This window comes from Lineus longissimus, chromosome 10 (assembly GCF_910592395.1).
Source record: "Lineus longissimus chromosome 10, tnLinLong1.2, whole genome shotgun sequence".
NCBI lineage: Eukaryota > Metazoa > Nemertea > Pilidiophora > Heteronemertea > Lineidae > Lineus > Lineus longissimus.
This window is the reverse complement of record NC_088317.1, coordinates 15,286,780-15,308,546: the sequence shown is the minus strand read 5'-3', so window position 1 is coordinate 15,308,546 and position 21,767 is coordinate 15,286,780. Positions and strand designations below refer to the sequence as shown.

General features: G+C 40.9%; 1 protein-coding gene across 5 annotated transcripts in view; it reads right to left on the bottom strand.

The window, feature by feature from the left end:
* LOC135494247 (unconventional myosin-XVI-like) overlaps positions 1 to 21,767 on the bottom strand; it is a 145,768-nt gene that overhangs the window by 48,483 nt on the left and 75,518 nt on the right. For 4 of the 5 annotated variants that reach the window (XM_064782096.1, XM_064782099.1, XM_064782098.1 and 1 more), the window contains exons 29-31: positions 11,215 to 11,349; positions 3,846 to 4,489; positions 1,804 to 2,063 (exon numbers count right to left, since the gene is read on the bottom strand). In XM_064782096.1, coding sequence (XP_064638166.1) covers positions 1,804 to 2,063; positions 3,846 to 4,489; positions 11,215 to 11,349 — 1,039 coding nt within the window. The remainder of the gene's footprint in view (positions 1 to 1,803; positions 2,064 to 3,845; positions 4,490 to 11,214; positions 11,350 to 21,767) is intronic. The other variant, XM_064782100.1, reaches the window with a different exon arrangement.

Genomic DNA, 21,767 nt, shown 5'->3' with positions numbered 1-21,767 from the left:
ATTTAAAAAAATCAGTCTAGACAATGTTGTCAAAGCTACATTAATTTGAGCAAATGTAAGGTAGAATGGGGTATTTGTAGCCCCTGCATTGTTTGATGCATGGGGATATCAATTAATACATAGGCATGGGCTGAAATTAAACCGGGGCTGCAATTACCCCAATCTACCTTACCATGAACCAAAACTGGAAGATCAAATCTGGGACAGAATTTGGTACAGCCAATACTAGCTAGATGGCAGTACCAACCACCTGAGCATGGTTCCAACTAGACTTCGACGTGTCCTATTAAAAAGAGATACAGCAGTAGTGACAGCTGTTGTGTGGCACAGGAATCAGACTACCAAATGACCAACTGATTCTACAGAGGTAGTGACAGCTGTTGTGTGGCACAGGAATCCGACTACCAAATGACCAACTGAGTATACAGAGGTAGTGACAGCTGTTGTGTGGCACAGGAATCAGACTACCAAATGACCAACTGATTCTACAGCAGCAGTGATGACAGCTGTTGTGTGGCACAGGAACTACCAAATGAACAACTGATTCTACAGCAGTAGTGACAGCTGTTGTGTAGCACAGGAATCAGACTACCAGATGAACAACTGAGTCTACAGAGGTAGTGACAGCTGTTGTGTGGCACAGGAATCAGACTACCAAATGAACAACTGATTCTACAGCAGTAGTGACAGCTGTTGTGTAGCACAGGAATCAGACTACCAAATGAACAACTGATTCTACAGATGTAGTGACAGCTGTTGTTTGGCACGGGAATCAGACTACCAAATGAACAACTGATTCTACAGAGGTAGTGACATCTGTTGTGTGGCACAGGAATCAGACTACCAAATGAACAACTAATTCTACAGCAGTAGTGACAGCTGTTGTGTAGCACAGGAATCAGACTACCAGATGAGCAACTGATTCTACAGAGGTAGTGACAGCTGTTCTGTTAATCTAAGATTGAGAATGCAGAAGAAGAAGATCTTACACCTTATGCAACTCTTTCCACTCCTATTCAAACAATGACGTCAAACACAGCCAACACATGCTGTCATGTCTGTGAAATCGACCTTGCCGGCAGACAATTTTTCATCAAAAGACTTTGAACGTTTTCTAAACAGCCCGAAATTCTTACGCATACATTTTGACACTTTTACGGCAGTTGCTATAGTTACGTTATTCTATTTGTGTGATGATGTGCCACAGGGGATTTATCGGAGATACTGGGGGATATGGCATGCTGAGGATTATGATATTCACGAATTATACATGAAATTAATGGTGGGGAAGTACAAGAATTTGATACAAATTGATGGAGTGAATATCTACAACCATTAATGTCATATTCAGCTATCGATATTATGTCTTGTTTATAGAGAATGTAATTATTTGTAGTTATTTTTCTGTTTTGGGTATACTGATATGAATGTTGCATGTTATAAGAATTGAAGGGTGCTGTCGAGAATAATAGGCATTTCATGTACAGTAGAACCTCTCTATTGAGGACTGCCTTTGGACTAACAAATGCTGTCCTTAATTGAGAGGTGTTCTGATCATAGAGGTCAATATCAATGAAACTGACCAATTTGGTACAAAATGTAGGGAGCTGGGGCTGGGAACCCCAAACTGAGAAAAACAAGGAGACTTATGCAGGTCAACAGGAATACCATTTCATATCATCGAATAACTCATAGGTTTTATGATACAGCCATGATAAAAGTATCAGCATACATGTATCAACCCCTTTGGAACGCTTTACCTTTGCTGCTCTTAATATTCAAGGGTTTAAAATGTAACCTTACTTGAGAATTTGGCGAAGAAGGGGCATCACTAAGACTGGCGGAACTCAGTCGAGTACTTGGGCTTCGTTTAGGTGGCGCCGGTGGTCGTTTACCACCCTGTATCGTTAGTGTCTGCGGTTGCGAACGCCGCCGCGGATAACCGTTTTCAGGTCCCATTTCCCAATCGTTTTCTGGCGGAGGCGGTAGAGGGAGGTTGTCGTCTGTGTCTGGTGGAGGAGGGGGGAACTCTTCCATTCCCGGAGGGGGCGGCAGCATCTCCTCTGAAAATTAAAAGAACAAATTAAATGCTCGGCACCACAAAATTAATGTTGATACTAGTCACTAAGACATAACGAGAAGGACAAGGTTGATCTTTTCTGCTGCAGCCCTGACATTTTTTTCTCATTAAAGGTGTACACCGTTCGTAATTATTGGTAGTCCAGGAAAATAGAAGTGTATTTATACACAATGCCATAATACAGTTATCATGCATGCTACTTTGCTGAAACTTGGTATGTATAGTATGTGTATACCTGTCTACACAACGGGCAATGTTGAAATTTATATTCTACGTACTTAAGTAGTTGGAAATTTTCTAATTTAATTACAAATTTCAAATTTTTAACACACGGCATAAAGGCCTTTAATACAGGTACATGTACACATTTCACGATGTGGTAAAACATGGTCAACTTTTCCCCTGCGACTCATCAAATCTGATGTCATTTCGGATAAAATTCAACATGATCGCGCGAGTATTGCATTAACAAGTTTTGGTATTCAGATCTGGGGTGCTGTCAGCTCAATTTTACCATCATTACCGGTATCTCGTTTACTAGCAGGCTTTGAGCGGCTTTTGCAAATGAACTCTTAAAATGATATCGGAGACTCTCATAACATATTGAAGCTAAAAGCAAAAGTCTATCAAGTCTGTTTGTAAAGATGCATTATCGTTAATGCGCCAAGGACAGATATTATGTTACATTACATTACAAAGGATTACCTGGTACAGGAATCCCATATACTCTAGTCTCACTGATATAAAACCTCTTCATCGATTACTACTAAGTCAACACATTGACAACGTTCAAGACGGAATATGACGTCATGACCCCTGGATGACCTGTTGTCACCAACACATCATCTAACCATGTTGGACATGTTTAAGGACCAACTGGCCATGATAATATCTAAACGGTCTTATATCGGTGAAATTAGAGTCTGAATATAATCCCTGAACTAGGTAATCCATTTTAAAGGCAACATAGTATCAATGGCAATCTCTACTTGTTGTGTTTTCCGAGTCAAATATCAAGGGGAAAACTCATTAAGGAGGGTACTTTTGAAAACGGCAGAAAATGGATATTCCCACAAGGAACACATTGAAGGTCTACAAATCAGTTATATGGAATGAAGATCAAAGTTCACTTTAAGGAACATTTTGCAGAACAGATTGATCTCATTTTGGAAGCGCACTCTTCATGTGCTCCTTTGATCCGGCAACAAACAACTTTGACATCAAGTCAAAAATATTTTTAGATATACTCCTTTGAGGGCTTTGAACGAAATCAGCAGAAGTCGGGACATAGTATCTGAGCAATGATAGGTAACCAGGTAAACCCAGTAGCCAAGAAGTAACCCAGGTAGACTTATTCATGCACATGCGTAACCAGATAACATACAAAATTTAGAAATTTTGTTCGAATTTCTGATTCAAAGTCCTCCAACATGTCAAAGGAGTATCGATGAACGATGGTATGACTGTGCTAGTCAGGTGATTTCCTAAAATAGTGGATTCAATTTATGCATGAGATTCGCGATGAAGTTTTTCGAATTTTTGTCAGGCAATTTGGGCATGCACTCTGGCTTGTTGGAAGAGTGTATTTCATGACGTCACAAGTGCTACAACAGTGCGTCAAACCGAGTTGTGATCTGATGTCTCGTATGACGTAATGTCGAGAAAGTGATGCATCAAGCGGAAACAAAAGTTTATAAATTCTGGGCGATATACGTAAATGATGATAAATGCTTTTACTGAAAACTGCGTATCATCGAAACCATACCTGGGCCAGGAGGAGGGGGTAAACTCTGTCGTGCACCAGGGAATATATCCGCAACCACGTCAGCTGCTTCAGCAGGCGATGGCGGTGGCTTTTTAGTCCGTATCGAGCCTTCCTTCGGCGTAATATACCCGTGCAAGAAAACCTCGTCGTCGCCCTGTTTTGGCAAAGTTCGCTTATCACGTAACGTAGCACCAAAATTAGTATCACTAGGCGGAGCTACTGTAGCTTCATCCGTTTCGGATTCGGTCGCCCCAGGTAGAATTTGCGGATTCTCAGTCTCTGTTTCTAAAGTAGCACCAATAACAGTCACAATACTGCTGACATCACTACTTTCTGCTAAGAAATCACCACTTTCTGTGTTTACATCACTACTTTCTGGTAAGAAATCACCACTTTCTGTGTTGACATCACTACTTCCTGCTATGACATCACTACTTCCCGCTATGACATCACTAGTTCTTGTGCTCGTATCACTACTCTCTGCTATGACATCACTATTTCTAGTGCTACTGGCTCCACTTAATTCACCATTCGCTATTGGTAGGATATCGTTGGCAAATGGATCGTCACCTAGCGGACTGCCGTCGTCATAGCCTTCCAAAACGTCATCCAAGTGATCTAGAGATTCTCGGACGTGTTCATTCCTGGAAATAGATGAAGAATTTCAAAAATTTCATTGTCTCAAAGGAACGATATTCCATATTTGACATTAACATCACATTTTGTTAGAATCTGGTTATACAAACTGTCAAATTTTAGATCGATATCACTGAGGCGGAAAACCAGTTTTTCTGAAATTAGTAATTGGTAATTTTATAAACAACATGCAGAAGCATCACAAATGACAAAAAACAACTAAAAAGAACATGCAGAGCAAAAAATATTCAGCTTCGAATGAAACCAAGGCTCACATTCGTTTTGGAGTGAGCCCTGTTCTTCCTTCTTCTCATCCCCTATTCCGCAGCACTCCAATCTCCCACAGATTCGGAATTGCCCTCCCCCTCATCTCCTATTCCCAAAGTGCTCCAATCTCCCACACATCAAGGATGGAACCCTCTTCCATCTCCCCCTCATCCCCTTTTCCTAAATTGCTCAAATCTCCAACATATCAAGGATGGAAACCTCTTCCATCTTCCCCTCATCCCTATTTCCTCGTGTTCCAACCTTCCATACATCTAGGATGGAATCCTCTACCATCTCCCGCTCATCGCCTATTTCCTAGTACTTCAACCTCCCACACATCAATAATGGAACCTTCTTCTATCTTTCCCTCATGCCCAATTACCTAGTACTCCAATCTTCCACATGTCAAGGATGGAACACCCTTCCATCGCCCCCTCACCCCATATTCCCAAGTACTCTAACATCCCACAAATCAAGAATGGAACCTTCCTCTATCTTCCCCACATGCCCTGTTACCTAGCACTCCAATCTTCCACAAGTCAAGAATGGAACCTTCTTCTATCTTCCCCACATGCCCTGTTACCTAGCACTCCAATATTCCACAAGTCAAGAATGGAACCTTCTTCTATCTTCCCCACATGCCCTGTTACCTAGCACTCCAATATTCCACAAGTCAAGAATGGAACCTTCTTCTATCTTCCCCACATGCCCTGTTACCTAGCACTCCAATATTCCACATGTCAAGGATGGCACCCTCTTCCATCTTCCCCTTCATCCCCCTATTTCCTCGCGCTCCAATCTCCCACTCATCAAGGATGGAACCCTTTTCCATCTCCCCAGAGCACACAATGAATTAGCTTTCAAGCTCCCAATACAAGAAGAACGAAATGAGTTGCCATGGCAATAGCCTCCACAGTCATCGTGGTCTAGACGGAAAATTGCTTGTTCATTTCCGTTCTCCGATGCTTTGTTGGCTCTGTGGGCTTCGTAGTCATTGTCGAAATATTGCCCAGTTCCCGCAGGCTAAGCTGGCCATTCCAAAATGAGGGGGAATTTACATCTCTTGATGAAATTAGCCGCAATTGCTGTCAAGTCTCTTTGACTGGTTGACCCGCTGGTGCATCGATATGTTGCGATGAAGGCCATTCACAATCAAATTTCTGGTTGGGAAAGGGTTCTACTACTGCCGCCCATTTTATATTGACGATTTTCAACAAGAGCTCATTGGTCCAATAAAAGGTCCTCAGTGTGACTGCCAGAGAGGCAATCAAAACTTTTACACCATCCGTACATACTGTATTGATCATTACAATACCAGAGAGAGGCTTCACTGGGACACAAAGGTCATCAACATCCATTAATACATATCAAAGGAGATATCTGGACGGTACTCAGATCTAAAAACCAGCCGAGAGACCAACTATGCCATAATCCATCACGGGGACACACAAATTAGCGGAAAGTGCCTCTATATATGGAGGTTAGTCACATTCATCTGTGAATTATCAAGAGATGAGGCTTGTCTACTCCCATCTTTGACACAGAACCAGTCCCACAAGCCATTTCTGGACACACAAATGTTTTTTACAGCCCTATTAAGTTTGGAGGTCGGTGACATCACTGCATTATAGAACATGTTGAAAGCCGATGTCTCTACTCTACTCAATACATCGACAGAGGACAAGACAAGTATGCCTGCTATCTGATGACCAGCCCAGTGACCAACTCCCATACGACCCATCCCCAGGACAACAGAATATGTGTGGCCGAGTGCCCCGTCCGAAAATTCAATCTAGGATTGATGCCCATTTGGATGATGGCTTACGCCATGTCCATCAATACTAATCATCAGGGGATGAGGCGGTCTGTCATGATGGATGTTCAAACTTGGCTGTGATGAGATTTGGAGATGTTAGTACAATATTTTGATGGGAGGGATACGGGGTTGTGATGAGATCTGGAGTTGTTTGCACATTATTTCGATGTGAGGGATATGGTTTGAGTGAAGTAATGACATGTGCTTCACGACACTGTGTGATAAGAGCATTTTTTTCGGTATCAACTTTAGAAATAGAATTCATCGACAGTATATTGTCTTTAACCATCATATTTGTATGTAACACTGTGAACTCAAATTTCTGCTTCTTAAGTGAAGCAACACATGACCAAGAATGCTATATTACAATCCATCTACCAGAACTATGTTGGACTGTCATAGCTCGGACATGGGTCAGTGTCCATTTGAGAGATTGCTTTGCAACGTCCATCAATAACTGATGTCGGGGAAGGGCAATTAGCTATTGAAATCAATGAAGATAAAGTTCATTGTATGTGACAGTTTGGAATTAGCCGGCACACCTAAAATAGGTCAAACCTGGAAATTAGTTTGGATCATACCAAAATATAGATCTTTCCATCCTTGCTAAAAGTGAACATAGGTCTGATATCATTACAGCAGCCAACCATCATTGTTACCCATATTCAGCAGGCATTGTAGTCAGCTGCAAATACTGAGCAATGACTTGCAACGAAATTAATCCAATGCCGCCTGGGCAACAAGAGGGAGTGAGCCACTACACTTTCACTGGAGCGTATCAGCTCCCTAGCACACGGTTTCCATAGCTTTCAATACGGTATCCTATCCCTTCCCACGCTACACCAGATAAACCTTTCACAAGGAGAAAGTCTGATTTTCATGAGTACTTATCACGTTCTTTCAGCGCAACAGACAATGCTGTTTTTTGAATGTATCTGGTTTCCCAATAAAGAAGGGTGATGCGACACTTTCTTTGTAGCATGTTCGCTCCACAGCACCCGGTTTCAAGTTCCGTAGCCTTATTCTCCGGGGAGTATTCCTCGTCCAAGGCGGGATGAGCTTTTTTATGTTCCACTACGGTTACATGTAGGTGACAATCAAGGCACCAGATAAAGGAACCTCAATGATACAACTCATCTGAAGTACTGTTGAGCCAGGAATTTTAATTCTGAGTCAAAGAACATGGTAACCCTGGTTCCGGTTTCCTTTTTTCACGAAAATTTGGCCAATACGATACTTTTAAATGCTAATTTTGAAGAAATGACATATTTTTATGACAATAATGAATAGAAACTCAAATTTACATTCCTAACGACAAATCTATTCATGATTAGAAGTTTTCAGTGAAATCTCTCGTTCCAAGCCTTTAGCGCCCTCTAACCCCCTAGCTTCTGACTATAGTCCCCCTTTAACATGTTTAAAACCAATGCGCAGCAGACATCTAGTATCAAACACTAGTTATAGTAAAGTAACAGTAAGTTGCTCCGTAAAAGTATTTTCTTTTATAAGGGAAGCATTGTCATTCTTAGTTGCCTTGGTATCAAGTTGCATATACACATGGATCGCTATATCAAAGTGAAATAGCTTAGACATACATGAATACGTGAACTAGCGTAGATACACGAGCTAGCTCGTGAAAAAGGAGCTGAGATCCCATTGTTCATATGACACCTTACACTGGGTAGTAAAACACGATATCTTGGAACAACAACAAGATTTAGCATGTTGCTTTGTGCCAACTTTCAATGTCATTCCAGACAATTTGTAGCAGGAGCACCATACTTTTCTACAAACTTAGCTTTCTAATCTGATGTAAACTATCCGTGTGCAACATTCATTCAAGTTTTACGAGATGTACTTTATACCGATGACACTATTCTTTTGCTCCTAGTTCGCTTGGAAAGCCAATCTTCCGTTTTCATCAAAGTAAGAGAGACGAACCTCTCTATTAAGGACACCCCTGCGACTGACAATGCACTGTCCTCAGCATTGCATAGAGGTTTCCTGATTTGGGATGTCAAATTGAATCGAAACAATTTGAGAACAAATCTAGTGACCTTATAATAGAGAGGGTGTCCTTGATAAAGAGGTGCATGATAAGGGAGGTTCCACTGTGTATTGGCACAAGGCTTGTCTTTGTTGTTTGGAAGATTAGAAACCTAATGTTATTAGCCTCTCTTGCACTGTGCTGAGAAAATTGTCAGAGTTTTTGCCAAAGCAATTTCATCCTTTGAATAGGATTCTATGAAGGTGCTATTTTAGGAATGACAACAGAGAGACAATGTCACAAAATGATGGACGAATAATATGTAAAACAAGGCATTTTGACTAGTATGATGCCATCATCAAGAAACGAAATAAGATTTGGAGGGATTTTGACACACAGACTTCAGTGCAAAGACACCTAAAATTTCTAAAGAAGTAAGTCTCGACTCTTGAATACAGCTAAGTTCAAAGGTATCCCACCTCTTGAAATATAATTCTTACAAGCATATAAGCAAGTCACAATCAGCCTTGTATATGTATGAGGGGAATGGCATTCTGACTAGTATGATGCCATCAAAAAGAAACAAAATAAGATTCAGAAGGATTCTGACAAAGCTTTATCAGTGCTAAGATACCTAAGATTTCTCCCAAATAATATGTCTTTGCCCTAAGCACAACCAAATGTTTGAAATTGGATTTTAGCAAGCATACATGCATGTTGCCACAAACAGCCTTGACAAAAAGCCTTCTATGTATGACAGAGAGTGGCATTCTGACTAGTAAGATACCATCAACAAGAAATGAATTAAGATATATTCTGACATCAGTGCTACATTTGTAAGATACCTAGATTTCTCCCAAATAATATATCTTTACCCTTAAGCACAAACAAGTTCAACATGTTCAAAGGAATGTCAATGTTTGAAATTGGATTTTTGCAAGCCACAATTGCAAGCATGTTCAATGATGTTGCAACATATAACCTTTGACAAAGTTCCTCCAGCATGACGGCGCAGCTCTCTGAGGTCTTTAACAAGTATTGCGATAGCTTTTGGAAGGATATATCAAGACCTTGTATGAATAAAGGAACAAGATTTTTGTAACCGACATGCTGTTGTTTCAGAAGACAAAAAGCCTCATCACATGAAAGATTATGCAGTGTGGCCTCAGATCTTGTTCCAAGATCCATCAACACACTTTGACAATGCAAGCACTTTTTAGGAGCTGAGAGTGACGTCAATGGAAATTTTCCCTAACACCCAGCCTGAAATATAATCCAAGAAACATATGTATCTTAACAAAAAAACGAGAAAATATTGATTTCTCCACAAAAATCTACTGTCTGAGGGGGAAATGAGTTGTTATACGAGTGTTTCACCAAAATAAACACTGTGACTAATATAACGATATGAAAATTAAATGATATATGACATGTTATTTTACGATGGACGGTAATCAGTTGCAGCTGATGCCACTGGAATTATTGATAACCCTTTCTTTCCAGGAAGACATGGGTAAATTGGTTATACATATTAGAGATCACGCTTTTTCTAAGTGTTTATTTTTATATATTACTACAATGTACCGATATCTTCTAATGATGCCAGCCAAATTGGAAGTATTGCCAAAAGTTGGCGCCGAGGCCCACTTCTAACAAGTAAAGTTCTTCTGATATCAGAAAGAAAAACGTAACCCCAACAATATAATTGTGTTTTCTTTGTGGCTGATATACTGCTTTTTGAGGACGGCATGTTATTATGCTGAGTCAGCACAAATCATGTGTGCAAACAACTCGAGCAGAAGTGAAGCACTCTTCAGCTCTGATTGACTAGGTTCAAGAGATCTTGAGAAGGGAACGTATGGCTAGGGAAGGATATGATTTTACAATATCATTGACCATGTTGACACACGTTCAGTTTTAGATATACTATCAATCCAGTTGTGTCAGCTGTTTCTTTATTTGAAAAGGATTCATATTGTCTGGAAGGATATGAAATTTTACCATCTTAAAAATGCATATTTAGTAAAACAGCACCAAACCATGCAGGAGTTTTACCAAATCTGAAAAAGATTTTTTATGGAATTTGGAGACCACTATGGCCCATTCTGAAGAGAAAAAGAAGAAACACTTTGGCCAAAAAGATGAAAATGGGAATTAGCAGGCCAGGGATGTCACAACAACAAAAAGAAAGCAAACAATGTATTTTTTAGCAAATTCCACAAAAGTTTAAGTTTAAGGTAAATTCAGCAGGCCACGATTCCACTCTGTAAAAGAAAAACATCCACTAACCTACAGAAAAAACAACATTATTACAACATTCAGGTCTAAACCTCAGGCACACCTGATGACAATTACCATGATCTGTTTGGTGACATCCATTTTCAGCCAAACTTTTTTTTGGGTTTCAGAACAGGACTTGTTGCTTTTGTTCAAGGTGTGTCAACAGTGCTTGCATTGCCGAAAAATAATGTTTTCAGATCCAATATACTTCTGATTACGTGAAAAATCGAGTGTTGCGTGACGTCATCAGACATGCCACAATCAAGGTACGATGTGTCTGATGACGCTCATGATGACACCCAGTCACACCATCTTCCTAAATGGGAACACCATGAACCATGCCAAAAATCAAAACAACATCTAGATTTAAAGCCGAACTGTACCCATTCTCAACCAAGTCTCCCTCTGAACTGGTCGAGCTCAGGCTAACCCGGCCACTAGTGTAATTCTCTAGCAACGTCTCAGCCTCCGATATCAATTTGTCCAACTCATCTATTGACTTGTTGATTTCTTCATTCCTGTTAGTTCCAAAGTGTGCAGCATGGCAAAGAGAAGACGAGATAACGATTTAGAAATATGACAAAGAAAACAGTTAAAAATATTAGTGTTCTTATAACAAGAAATTAATGCGTATCTAATGTTTTCTAGGTCCAATGTTCCCCCAAAATAAACAGGGTCTACGTTCCCCGCCTCCAATATTCACTTGGTTCAATGTTCCCCCAGGTGTGTTTCAGTCTGAAAACCAGATTTCTACAAACTTTTCATTCAGGAGCAAAAGAATGGTGGGAAGAAAACTAGAACATGATAGTGCTCCTAGGACCCAGGGAACATAGAACTGCTGGGGGAGGGCATAGAATCCGGAGATATAAACTGGGGGATATAGGACCCAGGAACTTAGAACTGGGGAACACAGAAATGGGGAACATAGAACTGGGTGAATATAGTACTGAAGGGACATAGAACTGAGGAAATACAGGGATGATCCTGAAAGAAAGGTTATTGGTTATTTCAGTTTAGATCGAGCTGAGGCAACAAATCTGATTTGGAGAGGGTAGACGAAATCTGAAAGCGAAGCAGTTTGAGACAATTGTATGGAAACATCTTAGTCTGAAAGAGACAGCATTCGTAGGTTTTCTCTAACGCTGGCTGGATGAACATGATGAAGCCACAGATTTGTGTGCAGGGTAGGACTTGTGTTGAAATCAACCTCTCTTGGCAAGCAGAAGAGTTGATTAAACGCACAAGAAAGTTACCCAATTTACAGTATTCTCTCAGCTTACCAGAGTAAATCTATAAACTTTCAGCGAAAATCTAGAACTTCTTTTGGATTCAAAATATTCAAAGTTTTTCAATAATCCATCGGAATTATCGACCGCAAGCAGAACACAAGGAAAAAGTCTCTACCCTCCGCTGTGTTTCTCAACCTTTTCTTCGCACATCAAAAGCTGATCAATTTCTAGAGTTTTCTTTTGACTTGTGAAAGAACAAACTAAACAAAATTGATCAATTACAGGCAAAGAATCAGAATCAATGAAAGTTTACAAAGATCAATATTTCTGTCGTCAGTGATACCACAATTTTCAAGAAACCTTTAAGCACCATACAAACAAACGATTTAAATCACTGGAACCTGTGATTCGAAAAGCATGTTGTGTGCTGGTCATCACAGGGTGCAGCGAGTTGTGAGCCAATATCAAATCCAGCGATCTCTGGTTTTACCCGCAGACGAGAAATCCTTTAGTTAGAGCAGTGATTATAATCACTGATAGATGCAATTATAAAATCAGTTTATATGAACAAGTCACATGACATTTTTGCCCTATCAGGTGTGGGGATTCGCGATGGTCATGTAGGTAATAATGGAGGATACCGCATAGCATGGGAAATCAAGAAAGATTCTATACCACAGAGGGTTAAAGACTTGTCTGACTGACCCCTGAACCAAGGTATCCGGATCCTCGACCCTGGTCAATAAAACCCATCAGACCCTGGAGCTCAGCCACTTTACCTAGGAAGGAGAATATTGATCAACCATTAAGGACACAGACACAATTTCCTTACAAGTTTGCAAAGCCTCAGAGAGATGAATGGCAGGAGTTAAAGAGGACGATTACCTTCGAAATTGTTAGTCTCAGTAACAATTCCTTTGGCAATATTTATGAATTCTTTTGAGAGTATTATCATAACTCTAAAATATCACTGAAATGTTTGATTAGTTTGAAAATGTGTATTAAGCCCAGTGAATAATAGAAACATTTACAGCAGTCTGAAATTTTGAGGAAGCAAAACTCAGGAATTGACCCTAAAGTATCGATGTTGACTTCAAAAGGAAGACTGAGGAAATTGCCCAAGTGAGCCAAGATACCTGGTCAATAAAATCAATCCAGCCCGGGCTTAGCTATATTTGTCGATATCATGACTTGACATACGGGAAACATAGTATTGATTGACCATTAGGAGACACAAAGACGATTTTCCGAAAAATGCTTGTAGCGATTAAGGTTGGGACGAAATGTCCGGCCAAATAATGCCATTGACATGATGAAGGAAGGAAGCTAACATTTATAGTCATATCAAGGAAAGAAAAGTCTCTGATATGACAAAGGGAATTCACAATGAAACTATGATATTGTCCAAAGAAAAACAGACAGAAAGAAAACAAATAGAAAAAGAAAATATGACCGCATTACGGTATTGTGTTTATGAGAGAAAGGTTTTGTTCACAAAAATATATCCAAGCATTGCGGATGAAAGCAGCCAGCCAAGCCAAGAACAACAACAACTGCATCAAAGTTGTGCACAGCTCTTCCATGGAATGCTTTTCTCTTTGCCAAAAGGACACTAGGAAAGAAACCAAAGCTAATTTGTGGGTATCAAGATGATATTCTGTTAAAGAATGGTTTGTTGGCATTGCCACTATCAAAATAATCAGAAAAAAGTAGAAAATGAAGTCGGTATGATGTTTGAAAATATTGAGTTGAGAGCTGAGCGTAAATTAGGACATTTAAGTAGGAGGAAACTGGAGACCCCGTAGGAAACCTACGCTGTTGAAAAGAGTTGCCATCCCCGTCACATGTGCGCCAGGACCAACCGGGAAGCAAATTGGGACATCAGAGGTGACAGGCGCTGTTTCTGCTACTCCACTCCGACAGTTTGCGGTCTTCCATGATATTCAGCCATAAAAAAAGAAGCTCGGTCAAGGCAGTATCTTCTTCTGCAGTGCAAGTGTTGTCCTTAGTTATTCATTAGCCTTCAGACACAAGAGATATAGCAAGGCTGAGTTGAGTAATTGGAAGGCATTGTCTCCAGAGAATTGTTCATAGTACTGCCGCTTATAGATCAGTGATGCTCTACTGCATGCAAAACAGCAACCTCCAAATTCATCCATAACACATCCTAAAATAATGTGGCAATCGGGCTGTTGGAGTGGGGCAGTGGAGACACCAGTGCCTGTCACCACTGATATCCCGGGTTAACTTCCTGGTCCGTCCCGGAATATTATATGAGAGATAGGATGACTGTTCTCGACAGCATAGGTTTCCTCTTCTTTACATTACAAATAGCCCAATAAAGTTTATAGAGCTAATAAAGTGCTTGCTGATGCTGAGCTTTCAACTCAATATTCTTTATGTGGTATATCATGAAATATAACCAACGAATGTGTCCAGCATTGCTGGTAATAAAAAAGAATACACCGAGAGGCGCATCAATCCAACAATCCTGAGTCATAAACTCCCAATCGGCCAAAACAGGGTGATTCAAATATTCCCATTCCCTGGGGAATATTATGGGAAATCAATAAAGGAGAAAGAAACTGGAGAGATGGATGCAACAGATTGGCTCAGATGAGAATGATACAGATGTTTTTACAGAATGCCAGATGAGACAGTCTCGGGTACGTAGCCTGAAGATGCATGCTTCTTATGATGGTATCAGTTACAGGCAGCGCGCTTTTGTATTCCCTAAGGATCAGTGGCAGAGTCGATATGGCTAACCTTGGAGAATTGGATTCAAAGCATTCACTCGAGCGTTGCGTGTTTTCAGGACAACACCACCTTCTGAAACATGTCAAATCGAGTGTTGTGTGATGTCATGGCTGAAAACAGAGACATCACCTTGATTGTGACCAGTCTAACATCACCCATGATGTCACGCAACACTCGATGGGCCCCAAAACAAAATTTGTAACAGACCATGAATTTTCTTTTCATCCACACGAGTCTAACCTGCCAAAATCCTTTTAAAACGAATCTTATGTCACTATTTTTATCAAGGATTCCATCAGATGATGTCCTGTTTTGAGAAATATTAGTGCATTGCAACCGAAAAACTATACTGCTTTTAAGTCAGTCTCTTTCTTGAGATTCATCTTAGACGGGTTATATCAAGTTTAAGAGATAGATGGCTTGCTAAAGTGCAAGAATGACCAGATTTATTGCGGTTCTGAACCCAGAAGTCTTCCTTCTAAATCATGTCTTTACGAGTTTGCAGCTACTGGACAAACAACCATGCTCATCATGCTCAATCAGAATATATTTACCAAGGCTACAATCGATAGGCCCCCTTTCATAATCAGTCATTGATTCCCCCAGGGGCAAAACAACTCGGATCCATGAATTGCCTTGCAAGAGAACCTTCACCCAATATTTCAATATCACCCTTACAAACAGGATACAACAACAAACTTTCCTGATTGAATCCAAAGAACAAGAATGAAAGACAATTTGGGCAATGTGAAGCCCGTAAGCTCCAACATGTCCGAGACAAAGAGCGACAGACACACAACATAATCAATATGTCTCGACCCCTTACCCTGGGTTAATCACCCCCTGTGGGTGACACGGCCATCATATCCACGGATAATAGATTTATGGGAATCGTGGCGATACATGTAGATGGGAAAGGAATAGGATGTAGTCCTCCAAAAGGGTAGTGGGAAACAGTTATTAGCGAGATTCAGCAACTTTCCGACTTCAACTCCGACTTGAACTTCGAGACTGAGTTACAGCCAGCTACGGACATCCTTGATATAGTGACTTGATCAATGTTTTCGAGTCACGATAACCCACTTTTTTGCTGGAAAAAAGAAATAGCATCACTAATCGGATATGTGCATAAATCGTGAATATCTACGTCGTACTCCGAGTCGTAACGACTTGAAATACGACGTCAATCATCCACGATATGTACGCATCCAGCTTACAAACGCCAATTTTTTCCACCACGTATAATGGTATTTCGTGTGTTGAAAACGTTGATCATATTATTTATGTCAACGATGTCCATAGATGACCGCAAATCCATCTCTTAGGTCAAGTAGAACTCGCAGTTGGAGTGTTGCTTAAACTCGCTATTTGCTTAGAAACGGGGAGGAGTAGTGTTGGCTCTGGCTGAAGCTATGTGGGCTTCCACTCTTGCAGATGAATAGAAGCCGGTTGCATTTGACAGACAGTGCCTCCCAAGGATTTGGGGAATACGCAGGTTCCAACGGGTGTTGAATGCAATGATTAGGGAGAGGACACAACAAGTGCACACCTCACTCATGTTGAAGGAATCGCGCCTGGCACGGTACGGACATGCCTGAGACCACCAAGAGAGATCCTATCGTGAAAGCCAGAGCTAGACAGTGGAAGGAGAAGCAGAGGAGAGGATACCGCATGAGATGGGAGTGGGCTGTTGAGAGAGGCATCAGGGCCACCTGCACTGTAGGAAATATCCATTCTCGCCAAAAACGGACCAAAATTGCCGGCGCTTTACAAAAAAAATTACATCAGCAGTAAAAAGCAGAATTCTTATCACCATGAGGATAACCTCCTTCCATGAAAATGATACAGCAGCGTCCACAGAAAGCATCATCATCATCGGCAAGGCAGTAATCGATACATGAACCCCTTAAGCGTTACTCACCCCCTCTGGGATGTAGCTTCATCGCAACCCTGGATCAGTCAATGATGAGGATTACAGGGAAACTGTCCACGAGAGAGACAGCGATGACTGATGAGTCAGGTTGATCAGAAATAGAGAAGTGAATAGAATAGGGGAACCTTTTTCGACTTTCCATTATAAAACAGTCAGGGGTGGATCCAGGAGCCAAAATTCCTAGTGTGTCCTTAAGGGGGGAGGCGTGCATCTGATGCAACCCTCCCCATTGGATCCCAGTCGAAAGGACATGTTCCAAATCTTGAGGCGAACAGCTTTTGATATCTCAAACTCGTACATTTCCTACCATTTGACAGAGTAAGTGCCAAGGCCTACAAGACCTCAAACAAATCACTCTCATTTTCTCGCTCTGCTTTCAAGGCGATCAATCATTCCACTTCAGTTCAGTTGGTGATTGATGAGTGTAAAGTGACCATGAGAACCTCCAAGTCTTCATTCTTGTACTGAAGCGCTTCACTGAGGATGGTTCTTTGTAGAGAGAGAAAGCCGTGGGCCTTCTGTTGTAATTGGTATCTATGCCAGGGCAACTATAAGGCACTCCATGGATGGACAATACAGTGGACTTGCACATCTACAAGACCATAAAAAGAGGATTCTGTCACCCTGACACTTCACTGAGGACATGGAGGATGGTTCTTTGTAGAGACAGTAAGCCGTGGGCCTTCTGTTGTAATTGGTATCTATGCCAGGGCAACTATAAGGCACTCCATGGATGGACAGTAGCCCACAGTTGACTTGCACATCTACAAGTCCATAAAAAGAGGATTCTGTCACCCTGACACTAACTGAGGACATGGAGGATGGTTCTTTGTAGAGACAGTAAGCCGTGGGCCTTCTGTTGTAATTGATATCTATGCCAGGGCAACTATAAGGCATTCCACGGATGGACAGAAGCCCACAGTGGACTTGCACATCTACAAGTCCATAAAAAGAGGATTCTGTCACCCTGACACTTCTCTGAGGACATGGAGGATGGTTGTTGGTAGAGAGAGTAACCCGTGGGCCTTCTGTTGTAATTTGTATCTATGCCAGGGCAACTATAAGGCACTCCACGGATGGACAGTAGCCCACAGTGGACTTGCACATCTACAAGTCCATACAAAGAGGATGCTGTCACCCGGTATTTATATTCATTTGCATCAGGATCACTATCTTCACGAATTTTTATGAATTCTTGCTATCTTGAAATGCGGGAATGGAACATCATGTCTTTTAACCCTGTCAAATGCATCACACTAACAAAAGAATACATTCAATTGTAGTTAGGGCTGGACTCTTTCCTCCCTAGCAAAAGACGGAGCCTGACTGGCATGCAATAAATTCCCACAAAGATCAAATGAAGAAGAAGAAGCAGAGAGCATTAGAATACAAATGCTACACTCTGGAGCAGTGGAGCATCCTCATACTCCCCAATGATGAAAGTATGAATAGGACACATAATGGACAGCCTCAGGAGTTTAACAAATGCAGGATGTTCACAGCACATTGGTCTCTCTGATGGAATGGCCAAAAGGCAGCAAAAGATTTCATCACCCCTCTCAAAATTCTCCCCCTGATACCGCAACACTCAGCAATCACGTCCTGATTTGAGCAGAGATTGAAGCCCCCGCTCGGCAATGGTTACCATGGCAATCAAGACGGAGGGAAAATGACTTCAATTTTGACTAATGGTCACCAATTGTGAGATAAAGCGCGGGGGAATGTGATCAAGGAAGCAGAACTCACTCAGGATGTCGTGGGACTGGCGAGGATTTTGCATATCCTGGGATGTTAGGTGAAGGGAAGCTTGGACCATACTCCCTAAACTCGTTTTTAAGCGTTTTTAACAAGTTTTAAGGTTTTCCGGCCAACACAAACATGCACCCAAGAAGGCTTTTGCAAAGCCTTTTTTTTCTTGTCCCATGATTTATTGTGACCTTGTGATGCACCACACAGAAAATGAACCATTGTTTCATTTCCTGGACATTCTTAACAGTTGCACCAGGGAATGTCCTATGGAGATAATGAAAACAACAGGTTCACAAAATCATAGGGGAACAGCCTACAATGCATGTACACGCAGCCACACATAGGTCTGTACATTCCGGTACAAGCTCAACTCTCACTTCTGAACCCACTCACTTGAGGTTAGAAAGGTTAGGTGTCTTGCTCAAGGATACAGAGATGAAACAGAGTTGAACTTTAGCCCTCCTGGTATTAAGCCCGAAACTCTTAGTTACCACCATGCCACTGATCTTCCAAATGCCATGAACCAAACCATGCCAAGTCAGTAATGAAATTGACAACCACATTATCAGACAGGTCTCCTTAGAACTCCATCAAGAAGCTGGTGGCATATTTTTCTGGATTTATGAATTTAGAGAGCATTGTTCCCAGCGACAGCTGACACTGATCAGTTTGGACAGAAGCTTGCTGTTGCCGTGGAAACCAGAGATTGAGTCTAAGAATCTGAGATTAAATGTCAAGCAATTCTGTCAGAAATACCAACACCTTCAGTGATGGATCAAGTGTCAGAATCATTTCATGGTTTTGGAACGTTTTGATAACTGTATGATTTTTTCGTCAGATAAGATACCAAGTTCTAATCCATTTGGCAATCGAGACAGTGCAGATGACGTCATCACAAAAAGAGACACAATTTAGGACGTCAAATTTGCCTCATTGACACAAATGCCACACTTTGTCGTTGGCGATCGCAAGGTGTGGTAACATCAACGAAGATGGTATCTGCATGTTGGGTATTTCATCATCCATCTTGAATTCATCTCTAATCATTTACAACCTTATTTTCAAATCATCTTTCAACAAAAGGCAAACAAAAATAACAGTTGTACATGCACACAAGTCATGCAATTTGTCTTTGCATAATAATTTCAACAGGATTTGGATGATATATGTTATACCTGATACATGAATGCGAGTTAGATTTGTAGGACATTCATTTGAAAAAACACAACTTGAAACAATCCCATCACTAATAAGTTAATCAAGAAGATAATTAAATTATAAAAAAATCGGAGCAAGCAATCTATGCAAACAAACACAAAATGGTAATTTCACAATATTTTGGACAATTTGTAGGTTTTCGCAACATGATTATACATGTACATGCAACTCTCTATTAGCACGATCAAAATTTCATCCACACATTTTCAAACACTAGTCCACTGTACCCGTGGCCGCCATCAATCATACATTTAATACAAACCTTCTTTTCACAATTTGATTCCGAACAAAAATCGCTCACCAAGCTGTGTGTGAACTGGCAAAAGCTTTTGACTGAAGTGACAGGGCTCGAGACGTCGCATTGTGACGTCATGACGTCAGCAGACCCATCCTGACGTCGGAGCCGTGACGCGATCAGGCTGTGTCGGGAGTGACGTCGCCCGTGACGCGCATGACGCGAAGGTAAAATCGCCGCGCAGGCAAGCTGAATAACGTTAGATAAAACCAATAAACGGTGTTATGATCGGATTGTTAGTTTGAAATTCAAAAATCGGGCTTCGTAAGGACATTTTTGGGACCCGTTAAATGCTACATGCAAAATCTGGGGTCGCTCAGCCATTCGGTCTGGGAGATATGAGCGCACAAACACACAAACTTCTCTCGAATTTAGTAAGGATTTCCAATGATACTGCACCTTTATGACTAATCATGCTTTGGGTGGATTTAAGAAAATTATTGCCTCTAGCAGTGTCTCGTCCTCAGTCCAGACTTTTCGACATTGTTAGTTTCTGAGAGGAGTGATCACATGCAAAATATTAATAACTCGCTTAGCTAGCTATTATGTTGCATTAACTTAGGCACACAACAGCCACACTGTCAGACAGGAGGCTAGCTGGGCCTGGATCCACTAATGTGGCAAATGTGGGAAACCATGCTGCTTTCACAGGTATTGGATCCAGTTTCGAGCAAGTTACTGGCTCACCAGTTAACGACCATGTCAAAAGCCTGTGAAATCAACATGGTACTGCTGTAGTACAATACAAGCCTTCAGAAAAGACAATATTTACGAAAACCATCATCACTTTAGGATTCACGCAGTTATGCTGTTGACTTTTCAAATTTTCCAAATTAGCAAGGTTGCACACCTTTCTGACTCATGTTCTGACTGCAACTCCAAAGCTTCATGTAGTTACAGTTGCCTGTTGATATTATTTTAGATAAACTGATACTTACAAAATTTGCTGATCATTTTGAAAACATTCTCCAATTTGGTTGAACATTTAAATCAAAGATATTACAAGACAACAGTTATGTACTGTCAGAGTTAAAGTCGGAGTGGGAGTCATAATTGATGTGCAACCTTTGTAATAAAGTGAAACAACCAAAAAAGCACAAATTGTGGCAAAATAGGGAATAAAGCTGTAAGATGCAAAGATTAAATATGTTACAGGTACCTTATCCTGAGTAAGCGGGGAGATGGGTGGAGAGGGAAAATTGATCAAATCTGCAATTAAAGTGAACTAGCAATGAAAATGTGCAAAGTAAATGGAGGATGTGTCCCGGGTTAATATGCAATGGGATTACGTGTTACAGAAGCAAAAGGTTATAATGTAGCCAAATACTGTAAACTGCCCAATTTCTGAGCTGTTTGATTTTTGTGATTTCGAAAATTTCTGAAAAAGAATAAGATTTTCACGATTTTTATATGGGGAGGTGTCCTGATTAGAGAGGTCAAAGTAAATGCAAACAACCAATTTTGGACCAAAACTAGTGTCCTTTTTGGAGAGGGTGTCCTTTTTAGAGAGGGGTCCACTAAGGGAGGTTCCACTGTATCCTGAATGAAAGAAGGACAGGTCCACTAGAGCAGTGTCGTCTGAGACAAAATCACTTGCCTCGTATCATCCAAAATTTTGAACCATCTGAGCATCCTGAAATTTTCATTTTTGTGACCAGTACCACACAGATTTCAAATACAACTAAAAGGAATATGGAACTGTGCACTATTCAAGCATGTTTTCCTCATTCTAAATGGCTAATTAATCAGGATAAG